Here is a 25083-nt window from a genome sequence, read left to right on the forward strand (position 1 = left end):
CTCTAAATGGTGGAATCGTAATCACCATTCACCGCACGCGATATTCTATAGGTAAGGGTTAGACGTTACCATCGCGGCGTAACAAAACTTACAAAACAAACTTTTTTCATCGTGTACACTGTGCAACCAAAAAAACAGTTATTAGGACAATTAGGTACAAAAAAGACAATAATATTATACTGATGTCATTAAAAAAATATATATATATAAAAAATTTAAATTATTTTAACCGAATTTTATTTTTATAAACCGCAGATTTGCTGAATACTGAATATTTCAATAACTGTCAATAATCAATATACATTTTACAACTCTTCAAATATATATACTATGCATACTACTGTTTACACTCGGGATTTCTTATGGCACGTTGCCATCAAGAACATTTGTTTAATTTATAATAATATGTACGATGTACCTAATATGGTAATATGTATTATGATTCAAAAGTAAATAAGTATGTAGAAATGGGTACCGCTCTGCTGTACATTAAATGTCGAGAGTCATTACTCATTATTATAGGGGTCTTAAATTTGAATTAAATGATCTATCGACTTCCATTATGGACATTATATATTATAATATATGAACAACAGTTCTGACTTCTGAGCCGAAACAGTTTATTAACCTATATTAATATATTATTACCAAAGCTATCGATAAAGCTATTAAAATAATTTATTCCATTGTGTTATAATAGGTTGATATAATTCCCGAAAATATTGTATTAATTACATTATTAGTATATTTTAATAATTATGATATTTATACTATAATATATAATACAAAATTTAATAATATCTTTCTGTAAATACTGCAAAATAGTAAAAATAGATTTATAGTATTTATAGATAAATAATATTTAAAATAAGTTAAAAATTTTATTGTGTATAGTAAAATTTATAATAATGAAAAAAAAACATAAAAGCTTAAATTCCCACATACAGGTAAAGTTTTTAAATAAAATTATAACAAGATAATTGGCACATCGTTATTTATCGTTTAAATAATATGTAATTTAGACAACTTAGTCCAAATCGGAACTTAAATTTCTTTAAAAATAATTGTTTTTATAAATATTTTAGATTTTATAGTTTCAGTAATTCAGTATAAACTATGAACTCATAAAGAATCTTATATTAATTTTCAAAACTTAGATATTAAAAGAAAAGTTTTTATTAATTTCAAACTACAAAATATTTTGTGGTTTTGACACATTACTAACTTTAAATCCATATAAAAAAAGAAATGTACCTATGTATTTTTATTATTTTTATACAAATATATGAATAATAGTAATAATTTTTGTGGGATTTTATATTACATTTTAATTGCTGGAATAAAAATCATGTTAAAGACTTTAGATTCATCACTTCATGCTACCTAAATAAATGTTTTATTTAATTATGAAAATCGACAAAAATTACATACGTGTACTTACTTTCACAATATACATATTATGTATATTATTGTACATATTATTATATGTGTGTATATTAATATTAAAACAGTACGCCACATTGTGAATATTTACCTCAAGATCACATTCGTTGGAGTTATCAAAAAACTCCAAGCGGAACCGAAAGTAATTAATTATGTAGATGAAAAATTTGGAATTCTAATGGTAAACTTATTACCATTTCGCCATTTTTAGTTTAGTTTTGATTTTAGTTACCTGGTTCACCAGTTATTGTGTTATTTATTAACTATTCATTCTATTTTATTTTTATTTATTTTATTTACGTTAAAATTGTATTATATGCAATAGTACCTAATAAATATACAATGTAGTGAATGTATCTATCTAAACGACTAAACACAATTGTAGTCCGGGACTTGGCAGTATTTAGTTAATTAAATATATTTGTGTTCAAATATGTTTTTGTAGATATACCTGTCAATTAGTTGTGTATGTTCTTCTATTTAATTATTTTGAAATTAAAAGTATGCAAACATAGATTTTATGACCAAAATCACAGCATTACACGTGCTTAACGTCTCAGCGATCAGTGTAAAATTTAAAGATGACGAAGTGACGAAGAAATATTGAAGAATGTAGGTACAGGCATGGGCGCCCATTGGGGGGGAGGGCAAGACAGGGCACTTGCCCCCCCCCCCCCTGGGAAAAATATTACCACAATATTACCTTATTACCGAGGCAAATTATTTGTTGAAATCACTTTTAAGATATGAAATAAATATAAAAATATAGGTACTCATTGTTATCGTATATTAACATCATAGATAGGTCGTATTCTGTAGTCTGTATAACCTATACGTAAAATAATTTATCGCAGATAATTTGTGGTAAATCTATAAAGATCATAATATAGGTACTACAAATATTTTAACCTAACGCAAACAAGGATACTTTCATTCAGGATGTCATTTATATGTTTGGAATAAAACGAAGAAATTTACAGTTCTTATTTACTGTTACCGAATAATATACTTCATTATATTATTTAATTTCTATTTTTTTATATACTTATTAAAATTATTATTTATTTATTTATTTATTTATTCGTATGGCAATTATTATATTAATACACTATATATATGTATATATATACAAATAAAAATATAACATGCATGTATTATGTATAGTGTATACATTTATATGTGAAAAATAACATTAAATCTTTATTATCTTACATTCGAAAATTTTTTTATTTTGACCCCCCGTAAAATATTACCTATGGGCGCCCATGGGTACAGGAAATGCGTATTGAGTGAGAACAATTTACACAGATTTATAAAGTTCGAATTAAATATTGGATGAGGCAAATAAAGAAAAGATGTACCTATATAAAATACTATGTTATAAAATCACAAAATTTTAATTAGGCTCAATGAAACTTGAAAATGTCAAGATTATATTAATAGCGCTAACAAGTAGGTAATAATTCTAACATAAATTAATCTTGTTTTTCACTTATCAAGTGTTTCAAAGTGAAAAGTGAAGCAGTAAGTTTTGATCAAATACTATGGAAAAAACACAAGGTTATGAAGATACAATAAAATGTTTCAGAATCTTAAGAGCAGAAGATATTTTAAGTCCTAACTATTCTAACAATAATTTTTAAAACATTTTGGATTTCTGGAAACATGAAGTAGGTAGGTACCTACTACCTACCTATAAATTAATTATTCACAGCTCAGTATGGGTTTTTGTCAAAATTGTTACATTTGAAAAAATTAAAATTTAAAATGTTTATTTTATAATTTATATGCACTCTATGATAGATCATCTGATATTACAACAATTATTATGCTTTTAGTTTTTTGAGTTACTTGTATCGAATTATAAAGAATCTATTTACAATTAGAATTGAATAAACTATACAAAAATATTACTATAAATAAATAAGTATTCATAAATTCTAATTTATTATTAAGTATTAAATTATGGAGGTTAAGCATAAAACTATACTTTTTAAGTTTTAAAAAGACTATATTAAGCATAATTGTTATAAAATGTAGGTAGCTAGAAAAGTAAACATTTTAATTGTTTCAAGTGTTACCTACTATTTAGTATTTACTACAATAATAATACAAAATCATCTATAGAAAATTTTTAAATTTAAAATGTTAAGAAAATAATTTGAAAATTTCTGATGATTCCTAAGAATTAAGATAAATATTGCTTTGTTCACAATAGAATAATTACTCCTTGCATATTTTTATTTAAAAATAATTAAATTAATAAATCTCATATACATTAAGTATGACTGTTTTTATCTTTTATTTACAATTAAAAGAATGTCATAGCATCTGTGATTTTAAGACTTAGGTATTGTAAAATATTGTTATGTACCTATTTATACTTGTATTTTGTGCTGTTTTAATTTATAAGATAATTATGATTAGTCACTTAGGAAAATCAGTTCTTCCATGTCTCGTAGCTTACCCCAAAAGCATACATAATCAAATTTATTTTTGAATAACGATCATCAATGATATTTTACAATGGTTTTTGTTCAAAAATGAAAAAATAATATATCAAATATTGTTAGATAAATGGTGACAGTTTGCAAATTTTATACAATTTTGTTACGATTATGTAAAACAGGAAATTACATGTATAGTTATATTATATTCGAATAGTCTTATTCGTTTAATTTATACAATGATTGAAAATTAAATACTTGATATAAATTATCAAATTAGATTTTAAATTATATATTAGTTAGGTACATTATCAAGACTAATTTATAAAAAAAAACTTGTAATACTTATCTTTAGTGTACCCACGTAATAGGACTCATTTAGTTTTAACCATTAATTTATTAACTAATAGTTATATAATTTTTATATAGTATGAATGATTAATATGTATGTACAAGTTACAGCTGAGAGATTTTTCTTGTTTAAATATTGCCTATACAAGAATTAGATACATGTGATTTTCAGGATAGGTCAATTTTATTTGACAAGATAATTTTTGTTTGTAATCAAAATCATACTCACATTTCAAAATGTTTTATTAGAAATACATACATTTAATAATAATAAAAATATATAGGAATCAAAAATTATGTATATAAATTGTCTTTTAGTTTACATAGTATTGTAAACAAAACGTATTGGCTGTATACAAATGTCTAAAATATTATATATATAACTTTAGGCTTAACATGAGCATTAATAGTTCCCCAGTAGCATTATTCAATATTAATATTATTTTAAACAATGTACAGAAATGGATGCTGGTCCTGAACGACTAGTTATTATCACCTAATAAACATTGTCACGGATAACACTATAACGCAAAATATTTGGTCTACTGTTGTTCCAGGTCGCTGATGGGTGATGGTGAAATAGACTTTGACGTGGTTGCCGCCTCAGTGTCAGGTTGTTGGTGCTGTTGTGAGTCTCTCTTCTGCTCCAACAACTTCATTTCATACTTGAACAACACTTGTTCAATGTCTCGTCGAGCCATTAGCTGTAGAGCTTTGTCGGCTTTAAGGTTACGCATCCGTTCAGCCACATAATCTGAGAATGTATTGAATTCATCAGATGGTGCATCCAGTCTAGACATTCGCATAATCTTTCTGCTACTATAGCCTCCACCATCATCTTCTGAATAATCTCCACCTGTTACTGGTTGCATACCACGATATTTTCTACACGATGACCATGTTTGTGGCTCCTGTACATCCACTATTGGTTCTTGGTTGTGGTAGTCGTCCATGGACTCGTGCATCATTGAAGCAAGCACACTGTCTGCCTCATAGCCACTTGCATTTGTGTCATTTGCTTCTGCATAACTGTCCTCAGATGTTTGACTCCAATTATAATGCTGATTTTCTACGTCTGCTTGCTAAAACATAACATAATAATATGTTAATATGACTTTAAGATATGTACAATAATTTGATTTATTGTGTATTAGTTTTGTAGGGTGAATTTATTTAAAAATGTACTATTTTATTTTTATCACATAAAATTATTATTAACGTAATGAATAGTTAAAAACAAAATATCTTGAAAATAATAACACTTTTTTAACATAATATATAATAACTACCAATATTAAACTAAAATACTTCTGACAAGTAAATAAACAAGTTTTTTTATACATTGTATATTAATAAATAATAATTATTACCTAATTTTTCTATTTAAAATTAACTTTAGTTTCAACATGTTGATAATTATATTATACATTTGAGTTTAAATTATTTTCAGTTTCTAAAAAATTTATTTCTTACTTAACTGTATAATACTAAAACTAGAAAATTGAATCATGTACATTCCTTAAACAACTAGCTATAGCCAAGTATAGCTGTTTGTTTAACTAGAACATCTGCTCACTTAATTGGTCTGTTTAATTTTTCCCAATACTTCACGCCTATACACTATACAAACATTTTTGCAAATTTTTGCATCACAATACTAAATTTAATAATATTAAGTATTATTTTAGGATATGGTATTCTTACATATTCTAAAGCTTTGTCTTTATCAAATTTACAACTTCCTAGTCTTTTTCCTTCAAATTATAATCTAATTAAATAGTATTTAGGTGTGATAATCATTTAAAATATGATCTTTCTAATACTACATTGTCTTGGTTTATAATTTATTTATTAGAGAGTGCTATATTTAAATTATTTCTCCAACATAGTATAACAGTACAATAAACTGGACTTGACAAAAGTAAAGATTTTTTTTTATGACATACTTTTGTTAGTATTTGCTAGTTTTTGATGAAGATTCAAACAAATCTACTGAATTTCATTTTTTAAAATATATTTAGAGTTTTTTTATTACATCTTATTAAAACATTCAAATACTGAAAGCAGGTGGGCTATTTTGTATTTATTAATTATTTTTGAGAGAAGGAAAGTTATGCTGTATTTGTACTCATTTTTTTTTTTTATTGGAAATGCTTTTATTGGCTTAACTAAAATAAAACAAATATGCTGATAGGTATGTGTTTTAGATCAGATAGGTATTGAGTTAGTATTTGATTTTTAATTTTTTTACTAGAGTTTTACTGTGATTTAAAATTAACAAATGACTAAGAAATAATTAACAACAGTAATATATTATATTACAAAAAGTAAACAATAATAAAAGATAATTTTTACATGATACAATATTAATGAGAAAATGTAAAAATTAATAATTTCACATTAAAAAAATTGCATTTTTTAGTTACTTGTTGTTTAAATTTTATAACCTGTTTACTACACATTGTGTAACATACTAATATAATAATATACTGATATTACTTATAAATTATAATTAAAGGCCTAGTAATGGGTATTGATTTAAAAATGGCTTGCAAATATTTTAACACTAAAAATTGAAATGATACATTTGATTTATTGGATGAAACAAGTTGACTATATAGAGTATGAAACAAAATAAATACATTTATTATTCTTACATTATTTATTGTTAGGTCAATATAAAGTAAAATTGAAATTTAATGTCTATAAATCACAACTGTAGACAATAGTTTCCAAATTAACATGTTACCTAAATTTTATTAATATTATGCATAATATAATAGACAATAGTCTGAACTGGTCACTAAAGTAGTATCTTTGCAATTTATTATAATTGTTTGCCATGTAGATTTTACAATTAAATCACATGATTGGTCTTTGTGTCAAAACAATCAATTGGGTTTGTTTCTCAATAAAAAAATTGTCAATTTTACACACAAAACTTGACCATCCTCCAATGAGCATACATACAGATTTACAAAAATAGCATGCATTACACAAATGTTTGTTATGAATTTTACTTGCTAATTGATTGGTTCTATTGAAACCATTTGGCATTTTGTATCCAGGCTATAAAAGTTGAATCATTGCTTTGAACTTTGGATGTTTGATTATTTTAAGAGTATCAGTTACATAAATCATCCTTGCTATCTGATCGCATCAAGTTTATTTTTTCTAAACTTATAATTCTATAAGGTATGTGTTTTAAATTTCTGTTTATCAGAGTAATTTATCAACAATGACAAAAATACATCATTTTGTACTTTTGGACACTGTAAATAAAATAATTAAACATAAAGTTTTATATTAAATGAAATGACCTTTGGTTTTATAATGTTTTATTATAAATTATAATACCTATTATAAAAGTAATGATTGAATGATACTGGTCAGTGGTCATATGGGTACTCCATATTTGAATTTTCCTTAATTAGATACGTATATAATCGTAAATTATAAACAGATATAGTTTTCAGATCCTATATTATATTACTAACTGATGGTAAGTTCTAATATTTTCATTTTTATTATTCAAGTTACCGTGTTCAAAATTGAAACCTAATGATGAATCTTTTCGAAAATTTGTATCTAGGTACTTGCTATGCAATTATCTTTTTAATCAATGCTAAACTTTTCTTTAAATATTTTGTTTTCATTAATGGACAGTGTACAAACAATGTGTTTTATCATCCTTTCAATTAATGTGACTGTTGACAATTTACAGTCCTTACTCTTTATACACGGCCCGTTTGGATTTTCCTATACCTGTAGTAGTTTCATTGAAATTAATCCACACGGGGTATTATCTTCTATCGGTCATTGTCGTGATCATTCGTCATTGTTGATTCGTTTGCGGCTCGTTTGAAATCCGTTCAGCTGACGACCAAAATAAAAAAAAACTGAAATTTATGAGCCGAAGTTGCTTTGAAATAATGGTTCAATAGCGACAAATTTGCGGCACCATTCATATTTATAGTGAATGTCATAGTGATATAAAAAAATAATCCAGTATCTTCCCGATTCCAGAATAGTCAGAAAATTGTTTTATGTTTTTTTTTGGATTTTAAAGAAACGTTTTCAGTCGAATGCACATAATTTATCAGCCGCGTTTAGAGGTGATATCGATCATCATGCAGTATTTAGTGCATAAGTATTTAAGTATTTTACTTGGGGACTGAGAGATTGTTCACTTTATTTTCGTTTTCAACATTTTCTAAAACCTACCCCGTAGATTAGGTCAAAGCATTTAGGAATAACTATAAATATTAAATATTTATTCATATGCATAAGTAAATACTGTATGTTTGTATAGTATTTAGGTACTTAATATGCATACATAATATTATGCTCGTATAATCGTATAAGATACTTAGATATTTTAGCATAAGAAATCGTAAGTGTGTAACAATCACGATGACTATCGAAATTTACAATAAATTAGGCAAAATAAAAAAAGACATTTTAATGAGTTTTATATCATGATTATTACGGTTTGTAACATCTTTTATGACCAAAGAAACAAATGAACAAGGTTAAAAAAAAATGTATCATATCATTATTAATTAATAATAAATAGCATTAATTTAATTTAAATTAACGCATTTTGAAAAATGTCAATATTTCGTTCATTTGAATTGTACAGTGTACATATTATGTAATTTCTTATAAAACGATTCGCATTAGTCATAGTTAGAGGTCGAATTATAATTTTACATATTATTGTATGTACTTAAATGGGAGTAAGATATATTTACAATCCATAAAAAAGTACATTTTTATTTTTGTAAGTATTTTTTAAAAGAAAATAATAAATAGTTAATATTTAATAGTATTACATAATAGTATTATTTTTATTTGCCAAATTAATTGTTATTGTAAACAAAACAAAATAAAATAAATTTAATCTGTTATTGTAAACCAAATTAATTAAGTAAATTTAAACTGAATAATTTTAATAAATATATTTTTTGTTTTTACAGAATATTAAAAGAATATTTTGTATTTTTAAGGACATAAAAACATAAAATTTAAAGGATTTTAAGAGAATTAAAATCCTATCTCTAATTATAGTAAATGTGTCAAATGGCTAGTCAAAGATTTAAATTCGTTCATGTTCATCACTAATAAAAAACAAATCTAATCGATTATATTTTTAATTACATTTAGTTTAATAGTGTTTTTCGTTTAATTCTTAGTCTACGTATAATGCATTATAATATGGTAATAGATTGATAAGGTTTTTAGGGGAACTTGTGTGACGACACAATGGGAGAGACGCTACGAAAATTGCGCATTGATTTTTCCTACAATTGCCTTTGCGGTACTAGTAATTTTTTTAATTATATTTTTTAGTGTTATGCCTATCGTAATTTTTTTGTTTGTTAATTACGATCGTTACATTAGTTGTTATACGATTGATATAGAAAAAGAAGCTATAAAGGTCACGTAATATTGTGAAATAAATTTTAAACTAGCATTAATATTATACATTATTTATACATAAAATATAATTAATATAATATTATATTTAATGAAATTAATTATTATTTTCTTAAAATCTTAATAATTACTATATATTTTTAGAACAATAGTTAAATTAAATAAAAATAATGTGCTTATAAGGTTTTTTTGAGTGGGTCAATGTTATAAAAACATTTATTTTATCTACATTCCTCGATCCTATTTATACTTGTAATTTATGTATTTTATGATGATTTTAAAAGTTGAAAGTCATGGCATTAATATATTATATAACTTATTAACAATGTTACAAAAATGATTAATTTTAAATTTAAACTATAGGTCTATAACATCAATTAATTATAAAAAGTTACAGAAACAAAATTATTTCAAACTCGATCATCAAATATATTTCTCTCACTTATAACTTTACATGTACCTGCTTAAATTCATTATTTCTATTATAACAAATTTATTACTCATCAAGTCATCAAAATATTTCGATGACTGCAATCATAAACGCATATGTACTTAACATATTTATTGTTTTTATCAGAATTTAATATTATACTTGTAATTACCGTATTTACGGCAATTATCGTAAATAGCGAATATTGTTTATACATTTAATAATTTAATACATAAATATATTTTTTTTAATAAAATACGACAGAATGTGATATTAAGATTGCGTTTTAATATAATGAATGGTTATTGAAAGTATTGAAGAATATTTGTGTGTTGGGATTTAGAGACATCGACAACTAGGATTTAAAGATTGTGAATTATATTCAAAAGGTTCTGAAAATATATACTAGGTAGAGAAGAAACTCCACATGAGAATTAACAATTAATGGATGTATATGACTTCCTATAAATTTGCTTTTATTTAAAAAATTGTTAGAATCAAGCACAAACCTATTAAAAAAAAAGACAAAAAGGTAAAAATCAACCCTTAATAATTTATTACAATGAAAAAAATATTACCTAAAATACACGTATTGATAAAATATGTCAACATTCTAGAATTCTAAGTAACCTACACACAAAATTTTAAAAGATTTAGCCATTTATTAAGCAGTGCATCTTTAATATCACTATAATTAGCCACTATATTATTTCGGTAGGTTAGGTTAGGTTTTGGTTCAATTGGTTCATAAAAAAAACTACCTACCATGTTATTCGTATGAAATAAAATTAGTTAAATTATATATAATATATTCAAAATAACAATATACATAGTATTGTGAAAACTTTTTGTTTCTTTAAATAATTAACAATTAAATTGTTCTAATTTCAAACAATGAAAAAAAATACCCATCAACTGTAGATATTTATGTCATTATTATAAATTTATTAAGTTTAGAATGATTAATAAATAAAATTGGGTTTTTAGTTACTTATACAAATACGTAATCTAACAAAACTGGGTTTTAATAAAATGAGTAAACGCTAAATTTCAAACTACTGTAGAGTGAAAATTGTTTTGAAAAATAAACTGACATTATTAATGAAGTACAATTAGTCAAACAATTAATTATTACCTCAATAAACATACTATAATTTTTTTTTTTTTTAAAACCATTTATTTTAATCAAAAAAGTTTAAATTTCTGATTTAATTATTTAAATCGTGTAATTAGTAATTTATATTTCGTAGTAAACAAGGATTCTATAGATACATAAATAATAGACAATAGCATAGCAACTATACTACTATAGTCTATAGTATACAAAATACAGTTTATACAACAATGGCCAATGCAAATATTCTACCTAAAAAAATTAAATGTAACCAAATATAGATAAGTTAATTTTTTAATGATATAACATAAAGTATAGGTAGATTATATTAAAGAATTCACATATTAGTATATTTTTTAGAAAGAATGAATATTATAACATTTTTATAATATTGATATTTATTAATCAAACTTTTTAAACACTTGGTTAATTAAAACAAAATAATATTAACATAAAACAAGAAAACTGTTATAGTTTAAAGTCCAGTTATTTTAAATCATAACTTATATTAAGATGTTTTTAATTTTAGTTATATCGCATACCTACAATATTGCTAAAACGATCAATATTGATTTAAATGTATGTCCATATTATGATAATTAATTTATACATAAAGAATAGTGAATCGAAAGAATGATAAAAACGAATAATTTTCGGTTTGAAGAATTAAGATAAAAATACGTTTTGATAATGAATCATACATCATAATGTATACAAAAAATATTTTTGAATATATTCATATTGCTATTTGTCTTAAACATAGAATACTTGCCAAAAAAGTTAATTTCTGTAGTACGATATTGATAAGTAAATTTTATTGAGCTTAACAATTAGGTAGTTGACGATGATAGAAACAATTCATTTCATTAAAATTTGTGGTAAAACAAGAAAACAAAGAATAAGCGACGAAAAAATATGTTTAGTTTTGACTAATGTGGTTATAAAATTGTTAACCTTCAAATAATTTATACATATATATATATAGGTATAAGTTTAAAACCTTACTAAGTTTGTTATAGAATTTAGAATATAAATAAGGTATAGGATCAAATAAAATAGAAAAATAATTATAGATACTTTCTTATTACTTTTAAACTTAATGAATTTTTGTGGTCAATCTTACGAGTTTTCGACCACTAAATATCTTCATATAGTTGGTTTATTATTTACAACAAATAAATTAAATATATTTGCCTAAAAATTAACATGTTGTACCTATATTGGTTTTTCATAAGCTTTATAGTATGTATGATGTATTATCTTTAAATTTTACATATTATATCATCATTGTCGTTGTGTAAAGTGAAAACTATTATAATTTTATTTTTAAACAGTATACTTAGAATATTATTCAACTAAATAATTTAAATTATATTTTAATTAATACAAGACAAGTGTTTATTAATAGAGTTTTATATTAAATTATTGTTTATTTATGTATATATTAACAAATTATAGTATATATATTGTATACGTTTCATAACACATTCAGGTAAAAATAAATGATTTTAATAATATTATTTGCGGAATCAGGGAATAATACTGCAGAATAACGTAATTCATAAGGATAATAAAGATTTAGTTTCATAAATTTAAATTTATAACTATTTACTTTGATTTTTTATTTCATATAAATTTAGTAGAATGGTATGCTTATTTTTCCAATTTTACCTCTTATATAATTCTCTGCCCTATATTAATTAACAATAATATATGAATTTACAGACATGAATAGTATTTAAAATATTATAACATTTTTATTTTATTCTTAAAATATAATTTGAATTTTAGAATTATATACAATTCGTGTTCAATCTACAAACGCGAGTTTTATTTTAGTAGGTATATAATATATAGAATAGGTAACATGATATGCATATATACCAACATTGTACATAATATACTTTACATAACACAAAAAAAATAGCAATCGTATACATATGTGTATACATAAATAACATTATATAATATAGCTAAAGGATTATAAATAAAAAGCTAATATTAAAGCTAAATAATATAGGTAACTATAGGTATTGGTGTTTGAAATTGTTTGTAGAGTAACATATTTCTATACGTAACAAGTTTCATATTTTTATTATTATGATTTTAATGGTTAAGTATGAATAATATGAATAATTAGTAACCAATACACACATATAATAGTATAGGTAATAATTTCTAGTCTAATCTTTTACATATAGCAGCTCTTAAATTTAATTTGAAACTATGTTGAATGTTTAAAATATTATTATTGATGTCAATTTCATACAAATTATAATATTTGTTTCAAAAAATGTTAAACAGCTGTTTACATAACTGAATGAAAAAAAAAATTTAAGACTGTTAAAACTATACTATCTACAAATCATAATATAGTAGTAGTTTTTACACTATAAAATATAAATTTTAATATTAAAATGAAAATAAAAATGTTTTTATATTATACATACAGAAATAATAAAGAAGCTTATTTTTGCGATGCTGGGGATAAAGAATATTTACTTAAACAATTTTAAATCAGGGATTGAAGGCGAAAAGTTTAAAAGACTACACATAAATATTATATTAATGTCACACACAAACCTTCGTTTTTAACCATGAAAATTACGAAAATTTTAACGGAAATGTTTTTTATCAGGCATAAAAGAAAAACTATTTATATCTTATTGGAATGAAAATAACACTTTGAAAATGTAGTAAAAAACATTTCCAATTGCCAAATAATTTAAGTATTGTACTTTTTTATTTTTATAAGCTTAATAGTTAATTTTTTAATAACATTTATAAAAAAATTGCATGCTTATTGTTTTTCTGAGTTTTGGGGTCATCAATAGTCAAGGCCAATAGGAATAATATCTACTTATCCATCTCTGTTATCCTAATTTAATTGTTCATCAATTAGTATTTTTTTAATACTTGTTTAAACTTTTAAAAATTTAGTTAAATCAAATTGTTAACTATTAAAATGTTATAAGAGTTATTTCCATTGTAAAAATCACACTTATGGGTTGTGGCTGATACATAATGTTTTGAGGTTAAAAAAAGAAAGTATCTGCAACTCCAAAAAAAAAAAAATATATAAGGATAAATGATAATATGATAAGAAAAAGTTATTTTTTCCGAATATGACAACAACGTTATTTTTATACAAGATATTTCTTTCAGTTATCCACTGAAGCTTTATACATGAAATATGCACTAATTATGGTCGTATATTGAGGGAAATATTTCGAGTGCATTTAGTTTTTAATTTATATTTTTTTCATAGTCTGAGTGCATCTGTAGTTTATTGAAAAATTATATTAAACAGTTAGAGTGCGTCCTTGACATTTGTTCTACAGTTCAAAATTTTTAAGTGACAAACGACAATCGAATCGATTACGATAGTATAAAATAAATATACAATTATAAAATTACTGTGGTAACGGTGGGGAAACCGTATTTTATTTTAATTTCAATAATAATTGAGAATCCGACTACGATTTATTTACTATCAATAAGTATGAGTAGTGAAAACTAATGCATCGAAGTAGTGGAATATAATTTATAAGAAATAAGTAATCAAGTGCTTTTATTTTTTCAAAATTTTTACATAAAAAATTAAATTAATTTAAGTTTCTTAAATTAAATTAAAATGTGTAAAAAATATCTTAACCCCCCCAAAAAATAATAAGGAACCTAATACTTTTGGCATGTAATCATGGACAATTTATAGGCTAGGAATCGGGGTGTCTACACCAAGTCGTAAAAAATATATGATTTTTTTTTTCTTGAAATGTAATCGAGTTTTTATTCCGAAAAAATTCGGAACATAAAGTGTAATTTTGGGATCTATTCAATATGAATGAAAATTATAGTGAAATTATAAATTGCATAGCACATATTATTAATATATGTATATTGTATATACAAATGAATATACGTGGCTTTAGACTTAGAAATTAATAAGCCATTGTATAACATTTTGCACATATATTCATTAAATTTCTAATTTTAATAATTTTGTAAAAATATTTTTTGAATACTTATAAAAAAATAATGATTATGTATTTACAATATTTTTTATTTTCTGGTAGAAAAGTTAAAAAGTATCGTATCGGTATTTGCACAAAAAATGTTTTTTACACATATGACGTTAAGGCAGGTAAAATACGAAAATAGTAATACACCTGTGTCGCTATCTGTCCATTAAAAAAAATTAAAAAGTACTAAACAGTTTAAATAAAAGAAAATAATAGTTGATTATTGTTTGTTATTTAAATGTACATCAAACAGCAATATCATGCTTAAAGCTATTGTAGACTCAGAAATTAAAATTCGAAATACCTGTTTCTCTCACCTGTGTTTTGTAGGTTTATAGGCTGTTTATTCAAACAAAAAGAAAGGAAATACAAACGCCGATACAAAATTGAGTGGACGATAAGAAATGCAACATTTTTATAGTATATAAAAATACTACCTATATTAACGATAGAGTATTTAAAGAAATATAAGAAATATCCAATCTCTTAACTTACTATAAAACAAATAGTAGTGATCGTATTCAAAATTTCTATAGTTTGTAATTAGATGAGAATAATTACACTGATGTAAAAGAATTTTTAAATTAATGAATACCTAATAGTTAATTTTGTTTGGGTATGTAGATCTCATTCTTTTAACTGCTTTAACTACACCTATTACATAAATTATATAAAATAATACATTTTTTCAAACAAATTTAGCAGTTTGACCAGAGGTCGTGGAGATAGAAATGATTCAGCATAAATCAATCTCTTAAGACTGTGTATAGAGTATATTATACAGTGATTAGTTAATTACAAACGATAGAAGGAATAGCAAAATTCAAACAAACCGAATTTGTTTACCTGAAAAACAATTTTATAATGAATAATAATAAATAATGTTAAATTTATATTTATTTTATTTTAGAAAATCAAAGAAGTATGATATTGGAATAAAAATAAAAATAAGTGGCATGAACAACAAAAATAACTTAACACAACATAATTATTCAATGAATTATAATTATTATTTTTAAATACTTTCTATAACCAGAATTTAGGGTATACGAAAATACAAAACTTTATAATTAAACAAAATTAATTTTAATTTAAACTAGATAATGCAATAATTAATGGAGTGGAATTGAATTAGCATGTATTAAAACATAACATATACCTATATCTCATAAAATTGTTATTTACTAATAGTTAGATACTATTAATAACCCAATTTAACTTAGTACACCGCAAGACTTAACCAATCATACACATTGTTTATTTATGAATCGAATCAATTATGTATCGCTGATTATTAATAAACAATAACCGTAAATAAACTTTAAGATAACTAATAATTAAGGAATAATTATTAATATTACATAATTATAATAAAAATACATAATCTGAAAATGTACCAACCTAATTCATAAATTAAAACTTAACACTTAAATAAGTACAGAAAACTGTCTGAAATACAATACAGAGTGGTTATTTTAACAACTTTGATCATCTTGAAAAGTTTTAACGTTAATGAAAATATTTTATTAACATAATTTTAGTTATTTATGTAAAACAAAATTTTTCTAGTTTTCATCGTTATAATTCTTAATCATTTAAATCTTTTACGTTCTTTATAATTGACAATATTCTATTCAATAAATTATGATTTATTAAAATAGTAATTAAAAAGTATTTAAATTTAAGACGTATGGAGTAGTAAACCAACATTTTTTAAATACCCTTGGCCCCGTGCCACTCCACTCTGCGTATCTAAACTTTAAATACATTTAGGTTGAATTAGGTTAGGTTTTGTTGAACTTTAAGTTTAAAAAGATGATATTATTCACATTGACTAATTAAATACAATATTGATTTAGTTCCAAAATTTCTTTTTCGTATATTTATTCACAAACTTTTTTTCGAATTTCATTAAACTTAAACATTTAAAGAGTCACTGTTAAGGTTATAGGAAACTGTATAATATAGTAAACATTTAGTTTTATATTAATGAAAACGAAACAAAGACAACACAATTTAACGACTATCAAAACATATATATAAAACTTGTTTGTTATTTGTTAAAATAAATAGCAACGATCGGAAACTATAATCATATATATATATAAAGTTAAACGTGTATTAAAATTTAATAGGCAGCAATTTTATAGCGGGCTGTTAGGTTTGAAACGCGAATAAATAAACCAGTATATTATGTATGTCTAACGAAATGAATATAAAATACCGACTAAAATAATGTATTATGCATTTGATAACTTTTATGGAATTACGTATTTCATTTAAAAATATAATTCCAAATGTTGGTTGGATTGTTTACACTATTGCACGGAATAGATACTCGGACTGATAAAATGGTAAACGCCAAATTTTTCAAGTGTCCAAGTTTTTCGTTATTTGGAGTAGGTTATAAATTTATAATAAAATGTTGAAAAAATCCGTCTCGTGGAAAAATGTATACAATATTTTAGTTAATTAGTGATTAATATTATAATGTATACGACATTTTAGAATAAAGCCGTATTTTATGTATTACATATATATAATTTCATCATAACTATCAAAATTATTGTGGAAATATTATTACATATTATATTATTATAATATAATATAATATAATACCTTGGATGTAAAACAAGTAGTATAATGATATTGATGGAATCTATAGATTTAAAAAGAAAAGAACAAATTTTAGTAGAAGTCGTAACACAAATACGTTGAGAAATTTAACCAAGTTTTACATGTTATTTTTTGTACTACCTGCCCAAAATATTATTTTTATTAAAATATAAGTAATAAGTATTAACTTTATAAACATGCAATGTTAGGTTATTTTCAATAATTTTCATTTTTGCTTAAGAAAACTACTTGAAATATCAAGGATCGAACTTTTTAAGATGTTAAAAGAGTATACATTTTCTAAATGAAAGTTTTTGTTTTTGTGTATAAAAATAATAATAAAAACAAATATAAGAGAATATTGTATTATTATTATGTTAGATTAAAAAAAAAAAAAACAGTAATTTTTTTACATTTCTGAAAAGTGGTTATATTTTATGATATTTTTTATCACATTTATAAAATTAATATTTGGAGTAAGTTTCAAGCTTTATTTTTTAAAGGATAGGTATATTAAAATAATATTTTATCATACAATTTTGCACTTATATATTATCTCTAATTTTTCGTAATCAGTGGTGGGCTAAGAATATTAAAAAATAGGAGGGGGGTTTGTGTGGTTAATAACATATTTTGCCATATACTACTGTGAGGAGGCTCATTGGCGCCATTTCAGTTATTAGTGAGGTAAGAAGATTTTTGACTTGCCCAATTAATTCAATGTAATTTATGTTTTAAATAATTTTCAGATTTTTGGAGAGAAATGTAAACTAAAAACGACACAGGTGGTTAAATAAATGTATAATTATTTTATTTTATTTGGGTAGGTAACAATATTATTAAAATTAAAATTACTTTTTTATTAATTAAAATTTAGAATTTTTCAACATATTATGTTTATTTAAAATAGACATACTGAACAATTTTTGATAAACACTTACCATTGATAAACATATAATAATTAGTAATATTACTTATTAGTACTATTTATCACAACTCACAATATCTTCATTTCCACCCTAAAGGTTAAAAATACTTACGAAAAGGTAGAAATAGAAATTAAATCCAGGCGGAGCTATGTACTCAAATTGTATGTATTGTGATATCGTGAGTAAACTAGGATTTAATAATTAGAGGGGTTTGAGTTTTAGAAAACTAAAATTCAAAATAATCTGTGGGGATAAAGCCCTTAATTTCACAATTATTAACATTACTTTAGTTTAGTAGTCACAGAAATTATAGGGAGTTTTATAAAACCAAAGTTAAAAATAAACTATCGGGTAAAAATGTTCCCCTCGTCATTGAAAATAAGATGTAAGCAATAAATAAAGAATAATATAAATTTTACAACGCCTATATTTAGATACAAATGTTTGTAAACTATAGTTTATACATCATCATAAAATCCCAGTAAAAAATCCATGGAAAAAAACTTAAAACACCGACAATTTTTTTTTTAATTATAAGAGCTTTGTATTTCATTTGTTTCTTTTACTTTTTATTACCCAGCTATTGATAACCATTTTGACAATTAATTTAATTTATATTGTTGAGTACTAACCAATATAAATTAAAAAATATTGTACTTTATTCATTCAAATGAGTATTTTCAGAAGTTAAGAATATAAAGTACAATTGAAAATTTCTTAGAGACTATTTCATTTAATAGATGGATTAAACACGATTAATTTAATAACTTTATGTGTACTTTAATTATTAAATTTTTAATTCTTTAATTAAAAATTATCAAATAAAATTTTCATGAAAATGAACTACCTACCGAAAATTATCTGACAATTGACAAATTACGTACCACGATTATAATGTATAAGTTATTATTATTATGTTACAGTACCTAAAATCAATAAAATATTAAATAGAACTATTATATGGCACTCGCGCATGGACTTTTATTTTTGTGAGTTTTTTTTTTGTTGGATTTTTTTTCCGTGGTCATTTATTGCGCCTATCAATAATCTTACTATGTAGATAATTATTTTTCTACAATTGTTAAACCTTATTAAACCTAGCCAAATCACTGAATCTGTTTTAAGTCATAGTCGATCTAATGAATGTTATGATTTTTCTTAAACATAAGCTAAGTATATTTACAATATTAATATATTATATAATGTTTTACACATCGAACTCATGATAGTTTTTTCTTTAAGTAAGGATTCCGACTTGAACTAGGGGAGAGAACTTCTTATGTTACACCAATGTTCAATATATATATATAATGTAAGTCAATAGAAATCATAACGAGATCTGCTAAAAACAAACAAAATGTTAGGTCCTGGTACGAGCTCAAGTGATATTAATGATATTATAGTAAGTAAAACTAGAATGAGGTATCAACTACTACGATTTAAAGAATAAAACAAGCGATACTACAACTTTTCGATTATTACTAAAAGGTCGTTATAATGGAATTAATTTTGGTCTACATACTTGGGCTAAAATGAGCCTTCCTTTATTCAGCCATTTTGTAATTTCTGGCCATTTTTGACCAATACACTATTTGGTCATCAATGTAAAATTGTATTATTCACAAATCAGCTGTTTGCATAGCTATAAAATTATGATCTTTCTAAAATATTTTACCTGTTTATAGTAAATACCTAAAAAAGACTATAGAACTTCTACTGTCTGTTAATATTATCACTTAAGTATTTTCATATAGTTGAGTTATGTGCAGTGTATGTGTGTGTGTACTGCAACCAGGGTTGGAATGTGTTAAAACAAATGGTTTTGTTTGAAATGCTTTAGTGCTTTACACATAAACGTTTAAAAGTTTTAATAAACGATTAAAAATAAATGTACAATTTTACGGTAATTTTTTTCTATAAAATACACGCTTTGTTTGCAGATCACGGTATATACAACCATGATGTCGATAATATAAGAACGATGTTACTTTATTAAGTATCTACCTACATAATACATTTGAAACAACGCATTGTATTATGAATTTTTTTCATATATTGTTTAAAACATTTTAAAGTCATTTGGAAAAACGTTTAAAACAAAAAAACAACGTTTTAAACGAATAAAGTTTATGTTTTGTATTATTTAAAGAAAACTTTTTTTCCAAACCTGACTGAAACGTAGTAGTATATGGTATACGTATCACGTATGTACTCGTGTTAAAAATTCACTAGCGTTTATTTTAATAACTTTAGGCAGTTATAATAATAAACATACCAATATAATATTTATTTATTTAAAATTTTTTTTATAATGGTGTAAATTTACATTAGTGACCAAAATAGTGTACTAGCCAAAATGGTTATTATAGAATGACTAAAACTGTTAAGCCCACCCATTCATTATATTTTGTTTATTATCTTTAGTTATATAATATACATATGCATAACTTATTACAATTTTATAGAATTTCTATGTTATATTACATAAACATGATTACTATAAGTTATGGTATTTTTAGTTTATAATAATTACTTGAACGTCAGTTGTGTGAAAACACTTATCATGTCGCTTCATTAGTTTTCATCTGAAGAATAAGTCGAAATGATAAGTTTGAAAATGGTGAGAAGAAAAAGAGTGATCGCAAGAATTCGACGACTTTTCGTCAACAATTTTAATCACGAAAATGACATATTTATGGGATGCTCAGTTAACGTAAAAGGTTTTTTTTTTTGTAAAATTTATAATATTAGATTTTAAATTTTAGTATAATGAATTTATTAATTATTTAATATTTTAATTTTAATGCAATAATAATCATGAAATTGTGCACGATTTTTTATTGGTAAAATAATATGCAATATAGAGTTTTCAATATATTAGAATACATAATGACCATTGACCAATGACTAATGACATATATGTGGATTCAAATATAAAATATATTATATATTATGCACTTATAATTAAACTATAATATTTAATGGCTTGAAATTTAAATAAGTAATAGGAATACGATTACCTATACTATCGTTTATTTGTCAACATAAATTTTAAAATACACTTATATTATATATGAATATTGAATATAGATAGATAACCAAACAACTCCCAGTCAAGTGTCACTAATGGGTGGCTTCTTATTTCAAATATTCAATCTTTTTTTTTTTGTTCTATCATCACATATTTTTTTGTGGTTAATAGTACAGATTAAATAAATCTTAAAAAGAAACAAATTTTATTGTATATATCGATAAGCATGATAAATTATAACTGACATAAAGTTTAGAAAAATGATATGAGAAATATGGTAAACGCAAAAACCGATGGCAGATTGTATATTAACCATTAACTAGAATAAATTATAACACAAAATTCTTGGAATCCTTGTCGGTAGATTTTTAACTGCTTTATCAAAATAATATGGATATTTATAACAACTTGTGCGAGTGTAATAATGATGTTACACTTCAGAGAGTAAAACATATTAGTAGAAACTATTTTATTTCTAAAAAGTAGAACGCGATGATTTTGCCGTCTTTTGTATCACAGTGAATAATTTTAAAGCTCTCAGTCTTACAACACGTTGATGCATTTATCATTTATACATTTTTTTTTTCATAGCCAACCTAAATTATTATACAACTGTCGAATTGTAAGTGCAAAAGAAACTATACTCATTCACCGCTATTATTTTTAGAACAATTACATGTTTTTGTACAGTTAAATAGCAGCTAATCATAATTAGTTAACTACCTAGTATATTGTGATTATGTATAATATTTATTTTAACTTTTAAGGGTTGAATGAGTTTAAAAAGTTTTACGTAAAAAGATTGACATAATTGTACATTAGGTTATGGTAGTTTCCTAAAACGTACCAGTAAGGTAGAACAATAAAAGGTAATAAACTAGCTAATTATTTTATTTTCTTACAGATATAATGTATGTTATAGTTGATTTGAAACTACAACTAACTAAAATTGACGAATATCCTCGTTTTATTTATTTTGTTGTAGTTTAAAACAATATAATATACCAAAATATCAACAACAGAGAATAGAAATTTACTTCAATAATCATAAAATATTTAAGTATTGACAACATAAATACTATTTACAGTAAAAAAATATAAGTAATTACTGGTTAGTGTAAAAGTACTGTAGACGTCAATCTAAAAAATGTACGCAAAAATAAACAAAACTTTTTACAATATACGAATTATACAATAAGTAGGAACCTCTATTCGTGATATAATTACCTACCTAAAATCTTAAATTTTTTGATACAGGTAAACAACCCAGACTGTAGTGGCGGTTTAAACGTAATTTTTAAATCTATACGAATAGAATTCGTGTTTCTGGGAAAATATGCGAACATGCGTGCCGAGGTTTTATAATTAAGTGTAATATACACGGTCTTGGTCCAGATGGTTTTCAAACTCGCGAATAAAAACTTTTGGCGCGCGGGTATCGTTATCGCCTCGATCCGAACCCCGTGCTCAGAAACGGACGGAACAATCATTCTGCACTCGTGTGATGGTCGGGTGAGCGCCCTGGTCTGATACTACTATATTAAATCGTTGAGCGCAAGCGTCGCACTGTCTACGTTTAACGATAAGCGTTGCAATCTCGCAATGGCAACGGTAACTACGGACACGACATCAAAGCAGTGAGACTGGCGATGCAAGTTGCAAACGCTCCTTCACGTCTCGGCTCTCCGGTTTTACGCGATCCTCAAATCGTTTTCGGTTCTCGTAACAGTACCAACCCGCTCGCCGATAATATTATCAGCTAGAACCGAAAATCATACAATATAATATTAAAAAATATACGTCTACCAAACTACGATTTTCGATCCTGAAGAGCTAAAAATAGATCAAAACCGCTACCATTAAAACATAATCACTAGTCGCAATACGCACACAGAACAGATTTTTTAAAGAGTTGATTTTAATATCGCAGGACCTTAAGACTCTCTGCCCTCCTACCACAAAATTAATAAAACTAGCATGGGTAGGTACTTATATATTACCATCTCCGTTATATGCATGTCGACGGCACAAACTCTCTAATTATATTTCGATTAAACAACTACTAATTATTTCTGTCTTGCTTAAGCGACTTCAAACATAAGTGATTGTAATGATTGTAGAGACGTCATCGTGTTTAAAAAAGCGAGAGGGGGTAAATCTCGATAGAGTTAAACGAGAAAACTACCGGTTGACGCTTGTTGTCAATCTATCGACCACATTGTAATAATTGTATCATTGTAAGCTGATTACCAAACGGAGTTACACAGTAACATTTCGTCATAATGATATTATCACCTATATATATATCAATATACTAATACTCACGTTATGTGCGATCACGCCACCTGGCATTGTTCCGGACGCCCCCGGGGTTGCAGTGGCGCCCGTCGAACAGTTGTTGATCGACTGCGACGAGTACCGGGACTGATCGTTCAGGAAACACAGCAGCTGGTAGCCGAACCACTTGGGGTTGTAAACGGCGCCACCGGATTCTCGGGCTCGTTTTACTTTGACGTTTTCCCGGCTGAACTGCACGCGCAACGTGCATATCTTCTTGGCGATCTCCTCCTTGGGACACTTGAGCTTGGCGCTGATCTGCTCCAGGGACTCGTTCTTCATACGTTTGTTACGGTAGTGCACCGAACTGGTGTCCCACAGGGCAGGACGGTCCCGGAACAAGTCGATCAGCTGGATGGTCTGCTCTCGGTACCACTCCATGGCCACCCCGGCACAGGGTTCGTGGACCACTAGCACCAACACCGCGCCACACGACTTCCGTCGACGTGCGACGGACGTGAGTGGAAAACCGTTGGGCTTTCGTTTCGAATTTCGGACAGTACAAGTGGCGGGTAACGCGCATGCGGGGTCAGTCGGCGGCGTTAAACTAACAAAAATAATAATAATAACGTCAAAGGCGGGAGATTTTAAATATAATTATAACGATAATTATTTCAAAAATGTAATAATAGTATCGTTGTGCCGATCAATCGACAACGAAGAAGTGAAGAAGTGAAGATGCAAGAGGAGCACAATAACACAACAACCGACGGAAACAGGCGCGCGTTTCGATGGTTGATGGCAAACTGCACCGGCCTTGGGTTTAGTTCACGTTATAAAACAATGTTTAGTGAACAACTGCCGGCCGCGGCGCGTTGTTGCCGCGGCGCATGCGCACCGGATTTCGATCAACAAAATAATGTTTTCCGTTTGTACATCGGGAAAAACAAAAACCCGGTCGTAGTTGTCGTCGTCGCCGCCGCT

General features: G+C 25.4%; 1 protein-coding gene across 1 annotated transcript; it reads right to left on the reverse strand.

Annotated features, from left to right (window-relative positions):
• Nucleotides 1–4520: 4520 nt before the first annotated feature.
• On the reverse strand, nt 4521–25073 carry LOC112594535. The gene is made up of 2 exons (XM_025339390.1): nt 24148–25073; nt 4521–5323 (listed from the first exon to the last, which is right to left on the reverse strand). The coding sequence occupies exons 1-2, from the start codon at nt 24538–24540 to the stop codon at nt 4784–4786; spliced, it is 933 nt and encodes a 310-aa protein (XP_025195175.1). The 5' UTR covers nt 24541–25073; the 3' UTR covers nt 4521–4783.
• Between the last annotated feature and the right edge of the window lie 10 nt (nt 25074–25083).

The sequence above is a fragment of the Melanaphis sacchari genome, unplaced genomic scaffold (genome assembly GCF_002803265.2).
Source record: "Melanaphis sacchari strain LSU unplaced genomic scaffold, SCAv2.0 Contig0_pilon_pilon, whole genome shotgun sequence".
Lineage (NCBI taxonomy): Eukaryota > Metazoa > Arthropoda > Insecta > Hemiptera > Aphididae > Melanaphis > Melanaphis sacchari.

Coding starts and splice junctions, on each gene's coding strand:
- LOC112594535 (XM_025339390.1), bottom strand. CDS start 24,540: ATGGAGTGGTACCGAGAGCAGACCATCCAGCTGATCGACTTGTTCCGG. Junction 5,324..24,147: donor GTGGCGTGATCGCACATAAC/GTGAGTATTAGT, acceptor GTTATGTTTTAG/CAAGCAGACGTAGAAAATCA.